Source organism: Cetorhinus maximus, chromosome 16 (assembly GCF_964194155.1).
Source record: "Cetorhinus maximus chromosome 16, sCetMax3.hap1.1, whole genome shotgun sequence".
Classification (NCBI taxonomy): domain Eukaryota; kingdom Metazoa; phylum Chordata; class Chondrichthyes; order Lamniformes; family Cetorhinidae; genus Cetorhinus; species Cetorhinus maximus.
The window spans coordinates 75,988,189-76,011,960 of NC_135894.1; the positions used below are offsets into that span (position 1 = coordinate 75,988,189).

The 23,772-nt window shown below is 43.5% G+C and overlaps 2 protein-coding genes across 11 annotated transcripts in view; one reads left to right on the forward strand and one right to left on the reverse strand.

The window, feature by feature from the left end:
- cmss1 (cms1 ribosomal small subunit homolog) overlaps positions 1–23,772 on the reverse strand; it is a 330,497-nt gene that overhangs the window by 146,074 nt on the left and 160,651 nt on the right. The window lies entirely within an intron of this gene.
- Positions 1–23,772, forward strand: part of filip1l (filamin A interacting protein 1-like) — a 257,274-nt gene that overhangs the window by 93,159 nt on the left and 140,343 nt on the right. For all 4 annotated transcript variants that reach the window (XR_013579190.1, XM_078560103.1, XM_078560102.1 and 1 more), the window contains exons 3-4: positions 1,113–1,286; positions 12,352–12,530. Coding sequence is in view for 3 of the 4 variants with exons in the window: in XM_078560103.1 (XP_078416229.1) it covers positions 1,113–1,286; positions 12,352–12,530 (353 nt within the window). In the remaining variant the exon portion in view is untranslated. The remainder of the gene's footprint in view (positions 1–1,112; positions 1,287–12,351; positions 12,531–23,772) is intronic.

A 23,772-nucleotide genomic window follows, 5' to 3' on the forward strand; every position in this document is an offset into this window, starting at 1 on the left:
GAAGTGCAGCCCACCAAGTGCACACCTTATGTATGCTTTTGTGAAACACATTGGCATGCAATCACACCGACGTACTCAGATGATCCAGCATGGGGAGATGATTCCAACGGGCTGGCCTTATAATGATATGCAGATGAATAACAATGAAGTTCCCAATGTCTGACAGCAGGAATCTTGGCCCGCCATTGACGGGCAGAGCAAAAGATCGGGAACTCATTTTACGACGTCGTGAAACCGATTTTTGGCCTTCTCACCATATTGTCCACTCATGCGGCCAAACACACCTGACGCCAGCGGGCACGGAAAATTCCGTCCAATAGCTCTATTAACTACTAATTTTCTTTTTTTAAACAGGAGCTAATATTTTTGCAAGTATTGACTGGCACGGAATTAATTACTTTAGTGATAGATTTTTTAACTTCAGTTGATTGCTTTAGTCTTCATTTAACAGTGCCTTTTCCTCACTTATTTCTATTTGCCTCAGTTTCTGAGTCTGCTTAAATTATATTTGTTCATTATTTTCTTCTCAATTCCTGCCAAATTCTGACCAAGAGCACCTCAGTAAGTTGTACAATAACACGTGCACAGGAATACTGTTATTAATTCTGCTCAGTTCCCTACAGGGAACAGAAGTAAATTTAAACCAGAAATTCTAAACTACAAGATTAAAGAGAAAAAAAATACAAAAGGCTAACAGGAACACAAAACAAAGAGAACAGAGATCAATAGGGTAAATATGCTAGGTGCATTGGGATATAAGTTGACCGTGATGTTTTTGACAGCTCAAAAATGAGCTGGCAACCATGAGACGTTTAGAGTGTTCAACATTTAGTCTAAATTTGCATCAGCATACCCACTCTGTAAAATGAAAAATAAGCACAATTTCTGAAAGTATTTCTAAAGATGAAAAGCCACAACTTTCGCCTCAACTGACACAGTAAAGTTTAATTTTACATTTTAGCAAAAGAGAATTTTTCATACTGGCAAGCTTATCTAAAGTACATATTTCTTATGTCAACACGTAAGAAAATCTTCTTCAATGTACAGTATTCTCCATAAATCAACTGGTGACAAAGTATACCAGTGATTCATGTTGTGTGGATTTGTTTTAGGCCCGAGATGAAGTAATAACTGTATTAAAAGCGGAAAAAATTGACTTGGCACTTCTGGAAGCACAGTATGGCTTTGTTATGCCAAAGAAGGTGCTACAAGCTCTCCAACGGGACACAATCCAAGCAAAAGCAGACTCACTGCAAGAAGACATCTATGAAAAACCAATGGTCGAGGTATGTGGTATATGCAATATAAGCTATAAAGTTTTGCTAGTCTTCTCAAATTAGACGCCAAATTATAAGCAAGAGACTAGTACTTCCACTGTTTAAAAAAAATGTGAGACTTTGTAATCACATCCTCCCACCCCTAACCAAATAAGCAGAGCACTTGAATCCCAACCAGGGACCATAGGTTTTGGATCCTCTACATGCCAGATTGCTATTTTCATTGGCAAGACCCATCAACTCAGCCTACCAAATGGATCAAGTACAAAATGGAAGTGGGCTACACCATCTACAGGGATATAAAAAATAACAGACAACACCCCATTAGATGGTGTTTCCTGCCAATCATAGAGCATAATTAAAACCACCCTAAACTAGAGATCAGAAGCTAAACCACCCTATGTTTGTGGAACAGGTAGTGAATGACATCACTGGACAAAAATTGGCCCGAATTTTCACAAAGACAGAAGGGCTCCACATCTTAACCAAAATGGCACCAGAGCCCAGAATATAGACGTCCTGCCCCTGTATCTGGCACCCACCATTTTTGGCCAGGTGGGTGGAAGGGGGGAGGGAAAGGGTAGGTGGGCAGGATGTATTTCACACTTCCACCATTTACAGAAACAGCAGCACATTTAAAAGTGTAGCTGCCTTTACTCAGAAGCAATTTTGGTCACCCAAGTTTCGGAAACACAACTCGTGGGCTTTACAATGAGGAAAAGGTTTAACCCTACTGAACTTTTTGGAGAGGTCAGGTATCCTTTTGGGGAGCTCAGGTACCCCTTTGTGATTGTAGATGTGAATGTGCATAGAAGGTGAATAAGAGCTGTGGAACTATCAAGCTGTCAAGTTATTTAAATCCCCTTCCCCTAAAATTTTGAAAATAAAAACAGCCTGCTGTTTGTCTCAGTTGAAAAAAATCAGTGCTTGCAATTTCAATAGCTGTTTGTTGACATAAGCCTGAGGGTTATCATTACAGGATTACTGCTGCTTGATTGCTTCCACAACCTATCATTACCACAGTGGCTGGGGGGGGCGGGGGGGGGGGCGGGGATGCTTGTAAGTTCACAGTTTGAATGATGGCTCCAAGTGGTTAAAAAGGGATTAGCCATCTTTGATGTGGGCTATGAATGCAAATGCTTGTTTTATTTGGGATTAAGTGCTTGAAGGGATTTAAATGTTTTGAATGGGTTTTTATCAATGAGAGCTTTTTTAATATAACAAAGTCTGTAACAGATGCTTAAAACTTAATTTTAATTCATCTCAGCATGGCTACTGAGGTCAGTCCATGGTAGATAATAGGTGAGTTGATGTGGAGAGTGTCAGGGTAAAGGGTGGTGGGTGGCAGGCATGGGCTGGCATGAGTTGGCACTAAATTGGCATAGGGACTATAAGAGGCCATGGGATGAATGGGCACATGGGCTAGCATGGAGGGTATGAGGGTCCAAGGAGGGTGGCTGGGTCATGAGTTGCATGGATGGGGCATGGGGAGTGTGTGGGTGGGGTGAAAGAATGTAAGGGGTGAGGGCTAGAGAGAGCCCTACTATTTTTATTATAACTGGAACAAAGTCCCAGAGAACCGAGGCAGGTCTTTTAAACAGCCCTCCTTGGCACGCCACCGCAGCCCCTGTGGCTGCCTCTATTTTGTTTCCTGAGGCGACGGGACCCAACTACAGTTAGCACCCACACTCACCCCACAACTCCTGCCCCCTCTCACCCCCAGAACAAAAATTTAAAGTTTCTCCTGAGTCAGGTTTGGGGAGCTGAGAATTTTCCCAACACTGTGCACCCGACTTGGGAGTGAAAATTCAGGCCATTAGGTTTTTATCCAACAGCAACTATGGGTCTCTACATTGCCAATGTTTCTTTTTCTATTTATGGGTAGTTACAGTTGTCACAAGAACAAGTGCAAACATAAGGAACTAGGGTGGCTGAAAGTGTAGTGCACTAATATGGCATGTCCCTTTGCAGAAAAATATACCGCAGTTTTGAAAACTTTAGTAACTTCTAAAAACCTAGAAGATTCATGTCCATACATAGAAAAAATAGGAGTAGGCCATTTGGCCCTTCAAGCCTGCTCCGCCATTCATTATGATCATGGCTGATCATTCAACTCAATAGCCTGCTCTCGCTTTCTCCCCATATCCTTTGATCCCTTTCGCCCCAAGAGCTATATCTAACTCCTTCTTGAAAACATACAATGTTTTGGCCTCAACTGCTTTCTGTGGTAGTGAATTCCACAGGCTCACCACTCTCTGGGTGAAGAAATTTCTCTTCATCTCAGTCCTAAATGGTCTACCTGGTATCCTCAGACTGTGACACCTGGTTCTGGACTCCCCCATCATCAGGAACATCCTTCCTGCATCTACCATGTCTAGTCCTGTTAGAATTTAATAGGTTTCTATGAGATCCCCCCTCATTCTTCTGAACTCCAGCGAATATAATCCTAACTGACTCAATCTCTCCTCGTATATCAGTCCCGCCATCCCAGGAATCAGTCGGGTAAACCTTCGCTGCGCTCCCTCTATAGCAAATACATCCTTCCTCAGATAAGGAGACCAAAACTGCACACAATATTCCAGGCGTGGTCTCACCAAGGCCCTGTATAATTGCAGCAAGACATCCCTGTTCCTGTACTCTAATCCTCCGGCTATGAAGGCCAACATACCATTTGCCTTCGTTACCACCTGCTGCACCTCCATGCATACCTTCAGCGATTGGTGTACAAGGCCTTCCAGGTCTTGTTGCACATTCCCCTCTCTCAATTTATAGCCATTCAGGTAATAATCTGCCTTCTTGTTTTTGCTACCAAAGTGGATAACCTCACATTTATCCACATTATTCTGCATCTGCCATGCATTTGCCCATTCACTCAGCTTGTCCAAATCACACTGAAGCATCTCTGCATCCTCCTCACAGCTCACCCTCCCACCCAGCTTTGTGTCATCTGCAAATTTGGAGATATTACATTTATTTCCCTCATCTAAATCATTAATATACATGTTTTGTTAAAAATCTACATGAATGTGGGAATGAATCATTCCACGTTAGATACTATATATTTTGTACAATAAATAATCTTTTCTAGATCTGTAAAGGTAGAAGATTTTGGAATAGGAACTTTGAAAAAGAGGCATTACTTTCAACTTGATTCTTGCTCAATAGATTAGGAGTTGAAGTACCTGTTCTAATACTTGGTTGTATTTTAAAATTCAATTATGATTTTTAAATCATAATGGGTGCATTGGTTCCAATATGTACCAAGACTTCTGTACCAAGAAGGCTGTTCCCCTTCTCATCACAGAATATCCTGCACCCACTCAGTGATATCCTTTACCCTGGCACCAGAGAAGTAACGTATCATTCAGAAATCACCTTTGTGGTTATAGAAATGCATCTAACTATTGAATCGCCTATGACTATTGCATTCTTACTCATTAATTTCCTGTGTCAAATCTTCTACGGTGTTGGGGATTGATTCTTACTGCATTCCTCCAAGATGCAGTTAACCTTCCCATTATTCAAAACTGAAAAACCAATTAACAGCTGTCCTTGGAGTAAGTTTTCATGACTTAATCAAATACCCTCAAATAAGATTGCGGTTGATCACTTAACAGTAAAGGGAAGATCTTGAGCTGAAACAGTGAACAGTAGGAGGTGATGGCGTAGTGGCATTGTCGCTGGACTAGTAATCCAGAGACCCAGGGTAATGCTCTGGGGACCCAGGTTCATGGCACGGCAGATGGTGGAATTTGAATTCAATAAAAAACGTGAAACCATTGTCGATTGTTGTCTGGTTCTTTAATGTCCTTTGGGAAGGAAATTGGTCGTCCTTACCTGGCCTACATGTGACTCCAGACCTACAGCAATGTAGTTGATACATTGTGGCCTAGCAAGCCACTCAGTTGTGACAAACCACTACAAATATACACAAAAAAGGAATGAAACCGGACGGATCACCTGGCATCGACCTAGGCACTGGAAACGACAACGGCAATCGCAGCCCTGTCGACCCTCCTTATTAACATCTGGGGGCTAGTGACAAAATTGGGAGAGCTTCCTCACGGAATCATACCTTACAGATAATGTCCCAGACACCATCATCCAGGACAGATCCAGCAGCACAGTGGTATACAGTCAAGAGATAGTTGCCCTGGTAGACCTTAACATCGACACCGGACCCTATGAAATCTCATCAGGTCAAAACCTGGGCAAGGAAACCTCCAGCTGATTACCACGTACCACCCTCCCTCAGCTGATGAATCAGTGCTCCTCCATGTTGAATATCACTTGGAGGAAGCACTGAGCACTGAGGGTGCCAAGGGCGCATAATGTGTCTGGGCAGGGGACTTCAATGTCCATCACCGAGAGTGGCTCGGTAGAACAACTACTGACTGAGCTGGCTGAGTCCTAAAGGACATAGCTGCTAGACTGGGTCTGCGGCAGGTGGTGAGGGAACTAACAAGAGGGAAAAACATACTTGACCTCATCTTCACCAACTTGCCTGCCGCAGATGCATCTGTCCATGACAGTATCAGTAGGAGCACAGTCATTGTGGAGACGAAGTCCCACCTTCATACCCTCCATCATGTTGTGTGGCACTACCTCTGTGCTAAATGGGATAGATTTCGAACAGATGTAGCAAATCAAGAATGGGCATCCATGAGGCGCTGTGGGTCATCAGCAGCAGCAGCAGAACTGTACTCGAACACAATCTGTAACCTCATGGCCTGGCATATCCCCCACTTTACCATTACCATCAAGGGATCAACCCTGGTTCAATGAAGAGTGCAGGAGGGCACGCCAGGAACAGCAATAGGCATACCGAAAAATGAGGTGTCAGCCTGGTGAAGCTATAAAACAGGACTACTTGAGTGCCAAACAGCATACACAGCAAGTGATAGACAGAGCTAAGTGATCCCACAACCAACAGATCAGATCTAAGCTCTGCAGTCCTGCCACATCTAGTCGTGAATGGTGGTGGACAATTAAACAACTCAGGAGGAGGCGCCACAAATATCCCCATTGTCAATGATGGAGGAGCCCAACATAGCAGTAAAAAAGATAAGGCTGAAGCATTTGCTATAATCTTCAGCCAGAAGTGCCAAGTGGATGATCCATCTTGGCCTCCTCCAGAAGTCCCCAGCATCACAGATGCCAGTCTTCAGTCAATTCAATTCACTCCACGTGATATCAAGAAACAGTTGAAGGCTCTGAATAGTGCAAAGGCTATGGGCCCTGACAATACTCCAGCAATAGTACTGAAGACTTGTACTCCAGAACTTGCTGTGCCCCTAGCCAAGCTGTTCTAGTACAGCTACAATACTGGTATCTATCCAGCTAAGTGGAAAATTGCCCAGGTATGTCCTGTACACAAAAAGCAGAACAAATCCAACCCGGCCAATTACTGCCCCATCAGTCTAATCTCGATCATCAGTAAAGTAATGGAAGGGGTCATCAACAGTGCTATCAAGCAGCAGTTGCTTAGCAATAACCTGCTCACTGATGCCCAGTTTGGGTTCCGCCAGGGCCACTCAGCTCTTGACCTCATTACAGCCTTGATTCAAACATGGACAAAAGAGCTGAAGAGGTGAGAGTGACTGCCCTTGACATCAAGGCAGCATTTGACAGAGTGAGGCATCAAGGAGCCCTAGCAAAACTGGAGTCAATGGGAATCAGGGGGAAAGCTCTCCGCTGGTTGGAGTCATACTTAGCACAAAGGAAGATGGTTGTGGTTGTAGGAGGTCAGTCATCTCAGCTCCAGGACATCACTGCAGGATTTCCTCAGGGTAGTGTCCTACACCCAACCATCTTCAGCTGCTTCATCAATGACCTTCCCTCCATCATAAGGTCAGAAGTAGGGATGTTCGCTGATGATTGCACAATGTTCAGCACCATTCGCGACTCCTCAGGAGCAGTCCATGTCCAAATGCAGCAAGCCCTGGACAATATCCAGGCTTGGGCTGACAAGTGGCAAGTAACATTTGCGCCACACAACTGTCAGATAATGACCATCTCCAATAAGAGAGAATCCAACCATCGTCCCTGCTGATGTTCAATGGCATTACCATCAATGAATTCCCCATTATCAACATCCTGGGGGTTACCATTGACCAGAAACTGAACTGGACTAGCCATATAAATACTGCGGCTACAAGAGCAGGTCAGAGGCTAGGAATCGTGCGACGAGTAACTTACCTCCTGACTTCCAAAAGCCTGTCCATCATCTACAAGGCAAAAGTCAGGAATGTGATGGAATACTCCCCACTTGCCTGGATGAGTGCAGCTCCTCCAACACTGAAGAAGCTGGACACCATCCAGACAAAGCAGTCCGCCTAATTGGCACCACATCCACAAACATTCACTCCCTCCACCACCGACAAACAGTAGCTGTAGTGTGTACCATCTACAAGATACACTGCAGGAGGAATTCAGCAAGGCCCCTTAGACAGCATCTTCCAAACTCATGACCACTACCACCTAGAAGGACAAGGGTAGCAGACACATGGGAACACCACCACCTGGAAGCTCCCCACCAAGTCACCCACCATCCTGACTTGGAAATATTTCGCTGTTCCTTCACTGTCGCTGGATCAAAATCCTGGAACTCCCTTCCTAACAGTACTGTGGGGGTACCTACACCACATGGACTACAGTGGTTCTAGAAAGCAACTCACCACCACCTTCTCAAGGGCAACTAGGGATGGGCAATAAATGCTGGCCCAGCCAGCAAAGCCCACATCCCATGAATGAATAAAAAAAAGAACCTGAGAAGAACAGTACAGTATCCTTCTAAATAGAAATCGGTCCTCAAACTTAGTGTAGAACGTAATTAAATATACAGTACTTTAAATTCTACCTTTTTTTGCAGCTACCTTCAAAATCATAATTGAATTTTAAAATACAACCAAGTATTAGATTAATTTTGAAAGGCAGTATACTGTAAATGGGATGATTTTGAGAAGTGTAGATGAGTAGAGACCCTAGAGTCCATATTTACAAAATCCTTAAAAATGGCAGGGCAAGTTGATAGGTAATTTAAAAAATGTATATGCATTACTTGGGTTTATAAATAAAGGAATAGAATACAAATGCAAAGAGATCATGCTATAAATCACTTGAGACTCAGCTGGTGTATGTGGACAAATCTAGGCACTAAATTTCAGAAAAAAATAACGGTATTACAAAGATAGTTGCTTGGTACTTCAGAACTCGAGTGTTGCTGAAAAAACAGAAATGCTGTCAAAGCCTTTTGTTTTGCACTCTATCAGGACAGATGTAGGAATGCCAAATTTCACAACAAATTATACTGCATGAGGAAAGGGGTGCTAATTAGTTGGCAAGTTGACTCTGCTTGGTCAGGACATTGCCATGGTGAATGCACCAGGGAACTACTATCTCCTAGGCTTTTGCTTATTCAAAAAAGATGCAACGTCTAGACGTATTCCTTGTGCCTGCTGAGGACAGATCCCTGCATATGAATATCAAGCAAGCATAAGTAAGCTACATTGTGAGCCCAACTGATAATCTTAAATTGGTCGTTAGTGTAATTTTTAGCACACTTGGGATTGTTTAGCAAGTGCTGCCTATCCATGGAATCACATCTAACGTTAGACATTATGTTCTAAATTTTGCAAGCATGGGTTGTTTGAGCACGGTCAGCACTATGTCAATTGTGAGCAGCTGAAGGGGCGTGCTGTTTGATGTGATCCGCCAGTCATTGCTATGTACCTGGCACTGAAATTCGTATACCACATTACTCATTTGTGTGGTAGGCAAAACATCTTTTTTGGCTTGATGGTCAGTGTTTTCCACTAACAGGATGCTGATGTAAAGTAAAAAATATGTTCTGCCTAACACATAAGTGAGTAGACAGATTTTTGGTCTCTCGGGGAACCAAGGGATATGGGGAACGGGCAGGGAAGTGGAGTTGAAGCCCAAGATCAATCATGATTGCATTGAATGGCGGAGCAGGCTCGAAGGGCCATATGGTCTACACTAGCTCCTATTCCTTGTGTTCTTCAGTTATGTGGTATAACTGAATTTCAGTGCTGGTGAGATGCCAGGTACGTAGGCCATACATCCCAACAAGAGGCAAATCATATCAAACAACATATTGCTTCAGCTGCTCACAATAAGCAGAATGCTGACCATACTCAATCAACCCGTGCTTGCAAAACTCAGAACAGAACATAATATCTAAGCTTCGGTATGATTCCGCAATTGGGAAGCACTTGCTGAACAATCCCAAGTTATACTAACAACCAATTTAAAATTATTGGTTGGGCTCGCAGTGTAGCTCACTTACACTTGCTTGAGGCCACATTTATTCATATGCAGTGATCTGTCCACTGTCAAGGTATATGTCCAGACATTGCACCTTTTTTGAATAAACAAAAGCATAGGGGACAATAGCTATCTTGTGCATTCGCCATGGCAACATCTCGACCAATCAAAGCTGATTTATCAACCAATCAGCACCCCTTTTCTCGGGCAATAAAAATTGTTATTCCCTTTGAAATTTGGCATTCTTACATCTGTCCTGATGAGTGCAAGATGAAAAGCTTCAAAAGCATGTCTCTTTTTCTGCATTAGAAAAGATGCACAGGAGGTTTATCAGGATGTTAACTAGGATGGGAGCTACAGGGAGAAATTGAAAAAGTTAGGACTGTTTTCCCTGAAACAAAGAAGATTAGGAAGTAACCTAATAGAGGTTTTCAAGATGATAAGAGGTTTGACAAATAGGGAAAAAATATCTCCTCTTGCAATTGAGTTCATAACTAGATGTCATGGATTCAAAATTCATTGGAAAAAGATCAAAGGGAGAGGTGGGGAGAAATGTTTTACACTCAGAGTCGCCAGGGTATGGAAAGCTTTACTGAAAAAGGTGGAAGAAGCTGATTCCATAAATAATTTTAAAAGGGAATTGGACAGGTAGTTGAAGGTGAGGAACTTATGAGGTGAGGATGTGGGACTAAGCACAATTTTTTTTTCAAAGAGCCAACATAGGCTTGGCAGGTCAAAATGTGCTGTAAGTTTCTGCCATTTTATGAACTGGACCTGTAACATTTTCTATGCTGTGGTTTCATTTATCACTAACAAACCTATTTTCAAGGGAATCTTCCATTTGAGATATCAATAAAAAATCAATGAAAAACTGGATATTAAAATGGGACACCAGAAAGAAATCCAGAATGCAATGAGGTTAGGAGATATTTTTCAGCTTTCCATTACAATGACTAGTCACAGAAAAATCTCAATCTTCTCTTATTAGTTCACAACCCATGTATTTAACCATGATTTTTGTTACAACGTCTACCTTCTTGAAGGGCACAATTTTACATAGGTGGTGGCAGCTCTTTGGTGTCTCACCAGACAATTATTCCCTATGTATGAACTGAGGCAATTACTGTTGGAAGGTTGTTTGACCAAACGAGACATAATAATCAGACATGTCCCCATATGACAAGCATAGATAATTGCTAGCAAAGCCATTGTATAACATTAAGGAGCAGAAAATCTGGCTGATCGGTTCCTCTCTAAACCAATCCCATAATTTTAAAATTCAATCACTGAAGTTTATCAAATTGAAAAGAGAAACTCTGTTGTGGCAGAGTCCTTTCTCAGCAGGTGTAAGTTATTCACCATCAATTCAACTGGCTGCTAGGGGTCAGTCATTTTCTTCACGTATTCCTATATTCCAGGATGATGGTTTGATTCTCTGCAAATGACATTGAGGCCATCTGGGTTTAAGTCCCCATTTATGATTACAGAATTTATTTATTTTAAATAAGATAGATTTTGACTGGTATTTAAAAATTAATGTGAATATAAATTGCCTTAATAGCATTTTTGAAAGAACTGAATGTTATCTATAAATGTTATTTTTTAAAATCCTCTCATGGCAGATGGGAAGCTAAATCTCCAAAAGCTCGAGAGGTTTCTGAGGCTGCTGCAAGATGAATTCCTAAACCTGCCATAGAATACAATGACAAATAATAAGAAGGCAGATAGAGGCTTTGGAATTTGAGTGATCATCTACTAGAAGGAATTACAACTCAGCAAAAATCCTTTTCCAACAGCAATAAGTTTCTTGCAGTGTTTAAAATATCAGCCTCAACAATCCATGGGCTGTGATCTCCGACCGGGTCAGTAGAAGGGCACAACTTTGGGCAAAAGGCACTCACACCACTAAATATACTTGCTGAACTTCCTCTTGCCCCATGCAACCAGAAAATCTGCCACCTGCCCACTTTTACCAAGAGCCCACTGAGTGCTCACTTGAGTCTTTATATCATCCCAGTCTTCACAGGACCAGTGGCTAGATCCTCTGGTTCCTCTAGCCTTCCACCTAATCATAAAAACATAAGAAATGGGAGCAGCAGATGTCCATTGGTGCCTCAAGCCTGCTCTGCCATTTAATAGGTTCCTGGCTGATCTGATTGAGGCTTTAACTCCGCTTTCCTGCCAGCCCCTATAACCCTTGACATCCCTGTACAGCAAAAGTCTGTCTAACTCAATCTTGAATATATTCAACAATCCAGTCTCCATTGCTCTCTGGGATACAGGATTTCCAAAGATTAATGACCCTCTAAGAGAAGAAATTCCTCCTCATCTCCATCTTGAATGGGAGACCCCTTATTCTGAAACTGTGTCCCCTTGCTCAAGATTCCCTGCAAGGGGAAACATTCTCTCAGCATCTGCTCTGTCATGCCCCCTCAGAATCTTATTTATTTCAACGTTCTCAGTCAGTATGCTAGCCACCAGTCCTATACAGGATCTTGACTGAGCTGGGGAATTGGAAAGCCAGAGTCTTTGCCCTGACATTATAGCCCTTGTAAGTGGCAGTCATAGGTTCGACTGTGAACAAGGTTACGGGTGAAATCCCAGGATTGTTGGTGACCCAGTGTAACTGGGTTCCTATTGTGGGTTATGCCCAAGTTATTGCAGGACTTCTATAGAAACAGCAAAGAAATTTGGGCTGTAATTGTTTACTTTTCACTAGTTATGTTTGTGAACAAATATTCCCCAGTTTTAAGGCACATAATGGAATATCATTTTGCTCTACATACAGCTCGACAAACTAGTTGAGAAACAGAAAGAGACACACAGACGGATGTTAGAGCAACTTCTCCTGGTAGAACGATCCCATAGACAGACAGTAGATGAATTGGAGGATGAGAAAAAGAAGCATGCGGACTACATGGAAAAGAGTGATGAATTCACCAATCTTCTTGAACAAGAACGTGAACGGTATGTTAAGAAATTTATACTCACATCCAGTAAAATGCTGTTACCTAGGGCTGGATTTTCGTTCCAGAAGTCTCAATACTGACGTCGGGCTGAATTCTGGCTCGGGAACCTGGAACTGCCGGAGAGAGTGCTCTGGAAGTGACTTTATTAAGTGGCCATCTCCAAGAGCCTTATCCAATTAAGGATGGAGGCTGGGGTTGCAAGGCTGGCGGGCCAATAGGAGGCCCTCTAGCATTTACAGATCAGCAGCCTCACTGTCAGAGATGTGAGCTGTCAATGTAGGTAAGGGAAAGAGAGGGGACATCAAGATGGAGATGTCCTCTGAAGACTTTTTAAAAACTTACAATTACAAAGAAGCCATACCTGCCGAGCTGTCATCGTGAAGGGGGAGCCCGTCCACAGGATGACCAGCAGCCACAGCTGTGGCTCTCTATCCATTGTGGTTGTGGGGCTAAGACTAAATTGTAGGATGGAGCGCAAGCAAACCACACGCTCCCCCACTCCCGGTCTTCTCCAGAAGACTGCCTCCATCCGTCAGGCTGGTTTCAGCCTATGCGGGGGCCTGCATGCCAACTGGATATTTCCAGTGGGCGTCGATAGAGTGGCTTTAATAGGCCCTTTCGGTTAGCTAATTGGCTTCCCGCCACTTGCTGGTGGGTAGACGTCACCACAGCCCTCCCTCTGATTATTCAAAAACGGCCCAGGAAAACTGTCAGAACACCAGCACAGCGGCCAGCAGTGGGGAATTGTGGGCCATCCCACCTCTGTGTTCGCCTTCCTGGCCCTTCAAAAATCTTGTCTCTGCGTGGCTGGAAAATATCTTAATTTAGGACAACTGTAGAAAGTTGTCAAAATATATAATAGGATCTTATAGCTACTGCTAACAACCCTACTGGACTTAGATTTGAGCACTTTCATCCCATCTGTGGATGCAACAAGTATATTCAGCAACTAAACCAAGGGAAAGCTTTTTGCAGAAGACATGCCACACTTCTAATGCATTTTCAAAAATTCTAACAAATCTGGATCATGTTTCACTAAATTTCCAAATAATTCAATTTCTGGGACAAAACTAAACGGTAAGGCAGAAATTCTGATGAGCATGTAAAGATTATTTTCTGGGCGCACTATTTTCACATGACATTATTTCATTTCTTGGTTGGTTAACAACTGTTTAAACTGGGATATAGTACAGGAAGTGTTCATATTTAAGCTTGCCAATCAGAATGTTTGAACAGGAGATCAACTATACTTATACTTCAATTTGGCCTATACAAATATTTTGAAACATGCGCTTTCCGTGAGATTCCCATATTGAAATTCAATATTTATAAAATTTAGAGCAAGGCACATGTAATGTGCTCTCCACAATTAAGGTTCCCCGATAGAACCTGATACCTTTACATCAGGTACTAACTGTGAAGAAATGGTGATTACATGTTGAAATGTCACTTCAACACAAGAAACCTTGGGCCATTTAACAAACTCTCCAATTCATACATCCATATGTAAAATTAGTCAGCTTCGCAATTAGTTATGAAAGGTTAAGATCAAGTAACTCATAAGTAAAGTGCAATCTTACTTTTAAATAATATAGCTTCAAAATTAAAATACAGCAATATTTTAGATATTTGTTACATTAGTGAGCTGCTCAAACTGCAAATTGAATTTTGATATTATACAAATTTTAAACAAAGGTGGCCCTCTGACTGGGTTTGACAGGAAGGTTTACATAAATGATGCTTATCTATAATTAGTATTCTGAGAGTTCCTGGAAAAACAGTTAATGTGCTGAATGAAAAGAAAGTTAAGCCATTCCTTAACAGATCAGCCACATTGCCAGTAATATTTGTTGAGCTAATGGTTTAGATTTGAATATCTTTAAGGGCATGAGACATTGAATGCTGGGTCTTCAAATAATTCAATTTAATTGATTTAGCATCTTGAGCTTTGAATTCAGAATAAAGTAGTTCAAGATCTTATGGTCTAGAATGGATTAAAACCTCACACCATTTTGGAGACATCAAAGTAGTTGGAGAAGAAGCCAGTTCACTACAAAAGTCCCTATGATCAGAGCTAGCAGAATCTTCTGCAGATCCAAAGACCCGCAATAATCCCTCAACCAACGTTACTAAAACAGATAAATAATTATTTATCTCATCAAGCTTTGTTGGGCCTTGCTGTGCACAAATTGACCTGCATGGTTGTCTACACTGACCACACTTCAAAAATACCTCATTGGCTGTGATGCACTTTGGAACATTCTGAGGTCAACAGTGCTTTCATAGGAACTCTCTCCAACGGTCCCATGAAAGTTATCATCCTCAGCTGTGTATTGAATATCTGGTAAATTAATAACATAACCTTCCCCAACAAACTTGCTTTTTCAAATATCGGATGTGAAGATGCCCCCCCACTCATCTGTAAAATGTCAGATTTGGTGAACCCCCATCAAGTAGATGGGGAGGTGGTGGCGCATTGGTATTGCCAATGGACTAGTAATCCAGAGCCCCAGGGTAATGCTCCAGGACCCAGGTTCGAATCCTAAAAAAAATCTGGAATTAAAAGTCTCATGATGACCATGAAACCATTGTCGATTGAGTTGCTTTGAGCAAAAACTCTCATCCTTCAAGCAGACAGTTATTTGTCTACTTATCAATAAATAATTTTCCACTCTTAAATAGTTAAATAGTACATATTATTAAATAGTATTGGCAACATAGAAACGGTCCATTCAGCCCAACAGGTAATTCCATGCTCATTTATGCTACAAACAATCCTCCTCCCACTCTTCTTCATCAAATTCCATCAGCACATCCTTCTAATCCTTTCTCCCTCATGTGTTTATCTAGCTTTCCCTTAAATGCATCTATCTTATTCACTTGTCGTAGCAGGTTACACATTCTAACCATTCTGTGGGTAAAGAAGCTTCTCCTGAATTCCTTATTCACTTTATTCGTGACTATCTTATATTTATGGCCCCGCACTCTGATCAACTCATAAGTGGAAACATATTCTCTACATCTATCCTATCAAACCCTTTCATAGTCTTAAAGACTTATATCAGGTCACCCCCTCAGTAAGCATGTTCAATCTTTCCCGATAGGTATAACCTCTCAGTTTTGATATCATTCTATTAAATCTATTTTGCACCTTCTCAAGTGCCTCTAATATGGAGAGCAAAGCTATTTATGGTACTCCAAGTGTAGTCTTACCAAGTTTCGACGCAAGTTTAATGTAACTTGTCTGCTTTTCAGTTCATTCCCTCTAGAAATGAACCCAGTAGCTTTGTTTGCTTTTTATGGCTTTTTTAACAGCATTGCTATTTTTAGTGATTTCTGTATATGTACCCTGGGGTACCAGATGCTTGTTCCGCTATCCCATTTAGATATTTTTCAAGGAGTACCAAAATGCACCACCTCACAGTTATCTATATTGAAGTTCATTGGCAATTGCACACCCTTTCTGTAAATTTATTAATGTCTTCCTGTATTTTGTTGCAGTCCTCCTCTGTGTTAGCTACACCTTCCAATTTGGTGCTGTTTGCAAATTTTGGAATTAAGCTTTCGAGTCCCAAGTCCAAATCATTTATAAAACTGGTGAGCAACAGTGGGCTGAGCATCAAGGCTTGTGGAACACCATTTCCCATCTTTGGCCAGGCTGAGTACGTTGGGTGGGTGATTTGGCCATGGTTTTTCAGTAGGTGAAACATCACAGAAAAATCTATAATATGGCTACCTCTATGTTCATGTGGCTTGTTAGTTACAGAGAAGAGTAAGAAAGAATAAAGGAAAATAAGTCACTTGAGTTTTCTTCAGTTATCAGTTCCTCCTATTAAGTTAAAGGCATTGTCTGGATCGATTCCAAGATGCCCAAGGATCAGTTATTCACTTTAATTTTTAGATACATGAAGCAATTGTACATCACAGATACTAAATACAATAAAATGCCAATTGCAGCACTAACTAATTCTCGGGCACAAAGACTAGCAATCTAAGAACTAAATTTTTCAATACCAAAGCCATATTTTTCCATTAGGCTATAGAGGGATTGCAATCAGTGGCAGTCTTAGTGTGCCCACTATATGTTCAATGAAAAGTGCAGGAGGGCATGCCAGGAGCAGCACCAGGCATACCTAAAAATGAGGTGTCAACTTGGTGAAGCTATAACACAGGACTACTTGCACGCCAAACAGCATAAGCAGCAAGTGATAGACAGAGCTAAGCATTCCCACAACCAAAGGATCAGATCTAAGCTCTGCGGTCCAGCCACATCCAGTCGTGAATGGTAGTGGACAATTAAACAACTCACTGGAGGAGGAGGCTCCACAAATATCCCCATCCTCAATGATGGAGGAGCCCAACACAGCAGTACAAAAGATAAGGCTGAAGCATTTGCTACAATCTTCAGCCAGAAGTGCCGAGTGGATGATCCATCTCGGCCTCCTCTGGAGGTCCCCGGCATAACAGATGCCAGTCTTCAGCGAATTCAATTCACTCCACGTGATATCAAGAAACAGCTGAAGGCACTTGATATAGCAAAGACTATGGGCCCTGACAATATTCCGGCAATAGTACTGAAGACTTGTGCTCCAGAACTTGCCATGCCCCTAACCAAGCTGTTCCAGTACAGCTACAACACTGGCATCTACCCAGCCAAGTGGAAAATTGCCCAGGTACGTCCTGTACACAAAAAGTGCAGGACAAATCCAATTACCGCCCCATCAGTCTCATCTCGATCATCAGTAAAATAATGGAAGGAGTCATCAACAGTGCTATCAAGCGGCACTTGCTTAGCAATAACCTGCTCACTGATGCCCAGTATGGGTTCCACCAGGGCCACTCAGCTCCTGACCTCACTACAGTCTTGGTTCAAACATGGACTAAAGAGCTGAACTCCCGAGGTGAGGTGAGAGTGACTGTCCTTGACATCAAGGCAGCATTTGACCGAGTGTGGCATCAAGAAGCCCTAGCAAAACTGGAGTCAATGGGAATCAGTGGGAAAACTCTCCACTGGTTGGAGTCATACCTAGCACACCAAAGGAAGATGATTGTGGTTGTTGGAGGTCAGTCGTCCCAGGTCCAGGACATCACTGCAGGAGCTCCTGAGGGTAGTGTCCTAGGCCCAACCATCTTCAGCTGCTTCATCAATGACCTTCCTTCCATCATAAGGTCAGAAGTGGGGATGTTTGCTGATGATTGCACAATGTTCAACCATTCGCGACTCCTCAGATACTGAAGCAGTCCATGTCCAAATGCAACAAGACCTGGACAATATCCAGGCTTGGGCTGACAAGTGGCAAGTAACATTCGCGTCACACAAGTGGCAGGCAATGACCAGCTCCAATAAGAGAACCCAACCATCGCCCCTTGATATTCAATGGCATTGCCATCACTGAATCCCCCAATATCAACAGCCTGGGGGTTACCATTGACCAGAAACTGATCTGGACTAGCCATATAAATACTGTGGCTATAAGAGCAGGTCAGAGGCTAGGAGTCGTGCAATGAGTAACTCACCTCCTGACTCCCAAAAGCCTGTCCACCAAATCTGCATGGCACAAGTCAGGAGTGTGATGGAATACTCTCCACTTGCCTGGATGAGTGCAGCTCCCACAACACTGAAGAAGTTGGATACTGTCCAGGACAAAGCAGTCCACTTGATTAGCACCACATCCACAAACATTCACTCCCTCCACCACCGATGCACAATAGCAGCAGTGTGTACGACCTACAAGATGCACAGCAGGAATTCACTTAGGCTCCTTAGACAGCACCTTCCAAACCTACAAACACTACCACCTAGAAGGACAAGGGCAGCAGATAGATGGGAACACCACCGCCTGGAGATTCCCCTCCAAGTCACTCACCATCTGGACTTGGAAATATATTGCCATTCCTTCACTGTTGCTGGGTCAAAATCCTGGAACTCCCTAACTTCACTGTTGGTGTACTTACACCACATGGACTGCAGCAATTCAAGAAGGCAGCTCGCCACCACCTTCTCAAGGGCAACTAGGGATGGGCAATAAATGCTGGCCCAGCCAGCGAAGCCCACATCCCATGAAAGAGTTTTTTTTTAAAAGTGTACATTCCTATTAAGTGTGGTAATTAACTGATTTTCATAACTAGTTGCATGCATGGAATACAACCTTTTCTTTAATCTTAAAACACACACAAGATTTTATCCTGCTACCATGTTGGACATTGTGCAGAAATGCTGACATGCAAGAGTTAAGTAAATCCGCTCAACTCTTCATAACTTTGAACGTTTTCCAAAATAAATTTCAAGAGATCGGAATGACAGCCATTGTTATCAAAACATTTTAGACACACTTGCGATAAAACATTTCACTTTAACAAAGCATTTAAAAATGTTTAAGTTACAAACATTCCGATTAAAAATTGTTTTTGTTTGTCAAGGATGGAAAGATTGAATGGAAAGACCATAATCTTTATCTGCATAAAAATGAAAACTCAAAATCAACTCGAAGACTTGACTATTTAAGAACACCATGAATTCAGAAATGTCCTACTTAATCTTGGTGCCATATTTGTGGTCAGAGGCAGAAATGAATGGCATGAATGAGATGACTTGCTGAATTGGCACATCATCAAACTAAAAACAAACCCTATAGCACAGTATTAACTTATGCTCCATTTATAGTGTCCTTTTCAAATTAGTGTTTGCCATTTCTGGCACAATCTGGTTCAAATATTACATTAGAAACAGACTGTACACTCTCCAAAGCGGTCTGACCGAATTTATGTCAGGTTTTTATTTCATATATTTTTTGAAATGACCTGTGACCAGTTTGTGAGGAAGCTGACTGTAATGAGACTGCTATAAAGTCTTTTGGCATAATGCATTCCCAATCATCACACTGCCGGCTAGAATTCATCCTTCCTTCCCACATTGTCCCAAACGTGTACAAATGTAAAAGTATAAGAAAAGTTAGGGATGATCAAAGGCCATTTGTCTCAATGGCCTGAATCTTCTGAGCAGCGAAGATGCTACAGGCTGCACAAATTGCCGCTGCACGCAAAGATTCTCCCAACCCAACACTGATGCACTTTTTTTCCGGGATATTCTGATCCCAGCTGTCAAAGAAACGTGCAGCGCAGTGTTCCCGGGGAACTCCATCAGAGAGCAGTACAATCGGGGGAAGAAAGGACGCTCCTGCTTTTTACAATGCTAGCTGCCGTATTCAGGTAAATTTAAAGGTCCAGTATTTTAATGAATGTTACTGAATGGATGAGTGAATGGGAGAGTGGGTGAGTTGGGTTGGGAGGGGGGGTAGTGGGATTGGTTCAGGTTAGGTGTAGTCAGGTCGCGGGGGAATAGTCGGGTGTGTTCAGCAGGTAGCCGGGTCCTGTCGGGGTTTGGGGGGGCGGGGCAGATAGTCGGTGAGGGGGGGGGTCATTGGGGATGGTAATCGGGTGGGTTTGGGGGAATGGGGTAGTCTGGTGGTCGGGGAGTAGTTGAGTCTGATAGGGAAAGCTAGTCAGGTGATTGGGTTGTCAGGGGTGATTTGGGAAGGTAATCAGGTGGCTTTGGAGGGTGTTGTCAGGTGGCTGGGGAGTAGTCCGATCTGGTGAAGGGTGTAGTCGGGTCTGGTTGGGGGTAGTAGTCAGCTGATTGGGTTGTCAGGGAGGGATTGGTGAGGGGGGTAGTTGGGTGGTCGGAGATAGTCAGGTTTGGGAAGTAGTTGGGTCAGGGGCTAGTCAGATTGGGGGTGCACAAGTCGGGTCAGATGGGGTAGTCAGGTCAGGGACGTTAGTCAGGTGGTTGGGGGGTAGTCAGGTTGGGTCAGGGGTGAAGAGTCAGGTGGTAGTCTTTTCTTTCATTCATGGGATATAGGTTACGCTGGCTGGGCCATCATTTATTGCGCATCCCAAATTGCCCTTGAGAAGGTGGTGGTGAGCTGCATTCTTGAACTGCTGCAGTCCATGTGGTGTAGGTACACCCACAGTGCTGTTGGGAAGGGAGTGCCAGCATTTTGATCCAGCAACAGTGAAGTAACGGCAATATATTTCCAAGTCAGGATGATGAATGACTTGAAGGGGAACTTCCAGGTGGTGGTATTCCCATCTATCTGCTGCCCTTGTCCTATGAAATGGTAATGGTTGTGGGTTTGGAAGGTGATGTCGAAGGAGCCTTGGTGAATTCCTGCAGTGCATCTTGTAGATGGTACACACTGCTGCTACTGTGCTTCAGTGGTGGAGGGAGTGAATATTTGTGGATGTGGTGCCAATCAAGCGGACTGCTTTGTCCTGGATGGTATCAAGCTTCTTGAGTGTTGTGGGAGCTGCACTCATCCAGGAAAGTGGAGAATATTCTATCACACCCCTGACTTGTGCCTTGCAGATGGTGGACAGGTTTTAGGGAGTCAGGAGGTGAGTTATTTGTTGCACAATTCCTAGCCTCTGACCTGCTCTTGTAGCCACGGTATTTATATCACTAGTCCAGTTCAGCTTCTGGTCAATGGTAACACCCCCCAGGATGTTGATAGTGGGGGATTCAGCGATGGTAATGCCATTGAACATCAAGGGGCGATGGTTGGATTTTCTCCTGTTGGAGATGGTCATTGCCTGGCACTTATGTGGCACGAATGTTACTTGCCACTTGTCAGCCCAAGCCTGGGTATTGTCCAGGACATGCAGCATTTGAACATGGATTGTTTCAGTATCTAAGTCATCGTGAATGGTGCTGAACATTGCACAATCATCAGCGAACATCCCCACTTCTGACCTTATGATGGAAGGTGGGTCATTGACGAAACAGCTGAAGATCGCTGGGTAGGACACGACCCTGATGAACTCCTGCAGTGATTCCTGGAGCTGAGATGACTGACCTCCAAAACCACAACTATCTTCCTTTGTGCTAGGTATGACTCCAATCAGTGGAGAGTTTTCCCCCTGATACCCATTGACCAGAGTTTTGGTAGGGCTCCTTGATGCCACACTCAGTCAAATTCTGCCTTGATGTCAAGGCCAGTCACTCTCACCTCAGCTCAGCAGTTCAGCTCTTTTGTCCATTTTTGAACCAAGGCTACAATAAGGTCAGGAGCTGAGTGGCCCTGGCAGAACCTAAACTGGGTATCAGTGAGCGTGTTATTGCTAAGCAAGTGCCGCTTGATAGCACTGTTGATGATCCCTTCCACCATTTTACTGATGACCGAGAGTAGACTGATGAGGCATAATTGGCCGGGTTGGATTTGTTCTGCTTTTTGTGTACAGGACACACCTGGGCAATTTTCCACATAGCCGGGTAGATGCCAGTGTTGTAGCTGCACTAGAACAGTTTGGCTAGGGGTGCGGCAAGTTCTGGAGCACAAGTCTTCAGTACTATTGCCAGAATATTGTCAGGGCCCATAAGCTTTGCATTATCAAGTGCCTTTAGCCGTTTCTTGATATCACGTGGAGTGAATTGAATTGGCTGAAGACTGGAGTCTGTGACGCTGGGAACTTCTGGAGGAGGCCAAAATGGATCATCTGCTCGGCAGTTCTGGCTGAAGATTGTAGCAAATGCTTCAGCCTTATCTTTTGCACTGATGTGCTAGGCTCCTCCATCGTTGAGGATGGGGATATTTGTGGAGCCTCCTTCTCCAGAGTGTTGTTTAATTGTCCACCATCATTCACGACTGGATGTGGCAGGACTGCAGAGCTTAGATCTGTTCCATTGGCTGTGGGATCGCTTAGCTATCTATCACTTGCTGCTTATGCTGTTTGGCACGCAAGTCCTGTGTTATAGCTTCACCAGACTGACACCTCCTTTTTAGGTGTGCCTGGTGCTGCTCCTGGCATGCCCTCCTGCAGTCTTCATTGAACCAGAGTTGATCCCCTGGCTTCATGGTAATGGTAGAGTGGAAGATATGCCGGGCCATGAGGTTACAGATTGTGTTCCAGTATAATTCTGCTGCTGCTGATGGCCCACAGCGCCTCATGGATGCTCAGTCTCGAGTTGCTAGATCTGTTTGAAACCTATCCCATTTAGTACGGTGGTAGTGCCACACAACACGATGGAGGTTACCCTCAATGTGAAGACGGGACTTTGTCTCCATAACGACTCTACAGTGGTCACACCTACCGATACTGTCATGGACAGATGCATCTGCGGCAGGTAGGTTGGCGAGGATGAGGTCAAGTATCTCTTACCCTCTTGTTGGTTCCCTCACCACCTGCTGCAGACCACCCTAGCAGTTATGTCCTCCAGGACTCGACTAGCTCGGTCAGTAGTGGTACTACCAAGCCACCCTTGGTGATGGACATTGAAGATACCAACTAAAGTACATTTGACATCCTTGCCACCCTCAGTTCTTCCTCCAAGTGTTGTTCAACATGGAGGAGCACTGAAACAAAAACAGAATTACCTGGAAAAACTCAGCAGGTCTGGCAGCATCAGTGGAGAAGAAATCAGTTAACGTTTCGAGCCTTCACGACCCTTCGGCAGAACTGAAGCATAGTTCTGCCGAAGGGTCGTGAAGGCTCGAAACGTTAACTGATTTCTTCTCCACCGATGCTGCCAGACCTGCTGAGTTTTTCCAGGTAATTCTGTTTTTGTTTTGGATTTCCAGCATCCGCAGTAGCTTTTAGCTTTTTGTTTTTATATATGGAGGAGCACTGATTCATCAGCTGAGAGAGGGCAGTACATGGTAATCAGCAGGAGGTTTCCTTGCCAATGTTTGACCTGATGCCATGAGACTTCATGGGGTCCAGAATCAATATTGAGAACTCCCAGGGCAACTCCCTCCCGACTGTGTACCACTGTGCCGCCACCTCTGCTGAGTTTGTCCTGCCAGTGGAACAGGACATACTCGGGGATAGTGAAGGATGTGTCTGGGATGGGTTGGAGGGGTTCAGGTTGGGTCGGATGTGGAGTTACCCGGGTGTTAGACCAGGTTTTAATCGGTCTAACATTTCCTGGGTAAGTATCCAGGTAAGTCAAGTCGGAGACATTCACACAGGGACCGGGCCAGCAGGGAATTGCCCATCGGAAGTTTAAAACTTCCCGGGCAATTCCCACGTAGGTCCAGACGTCAGGACTTCCAAAGGGTCATGATGCGCATCTTCCATCATACATCCAATCTTCGATGATCTGGTAATGGGAAGATTTGGGACATTGATGTTCAATTACAGTAACACTGTAATTATCCCTTCACAGCATTTAACTGTACTTTGAACAAACTCAATGTTTTTGTCTCTACTACCCTATCTAGCAGACAATTTCAAAAAAATGTAAA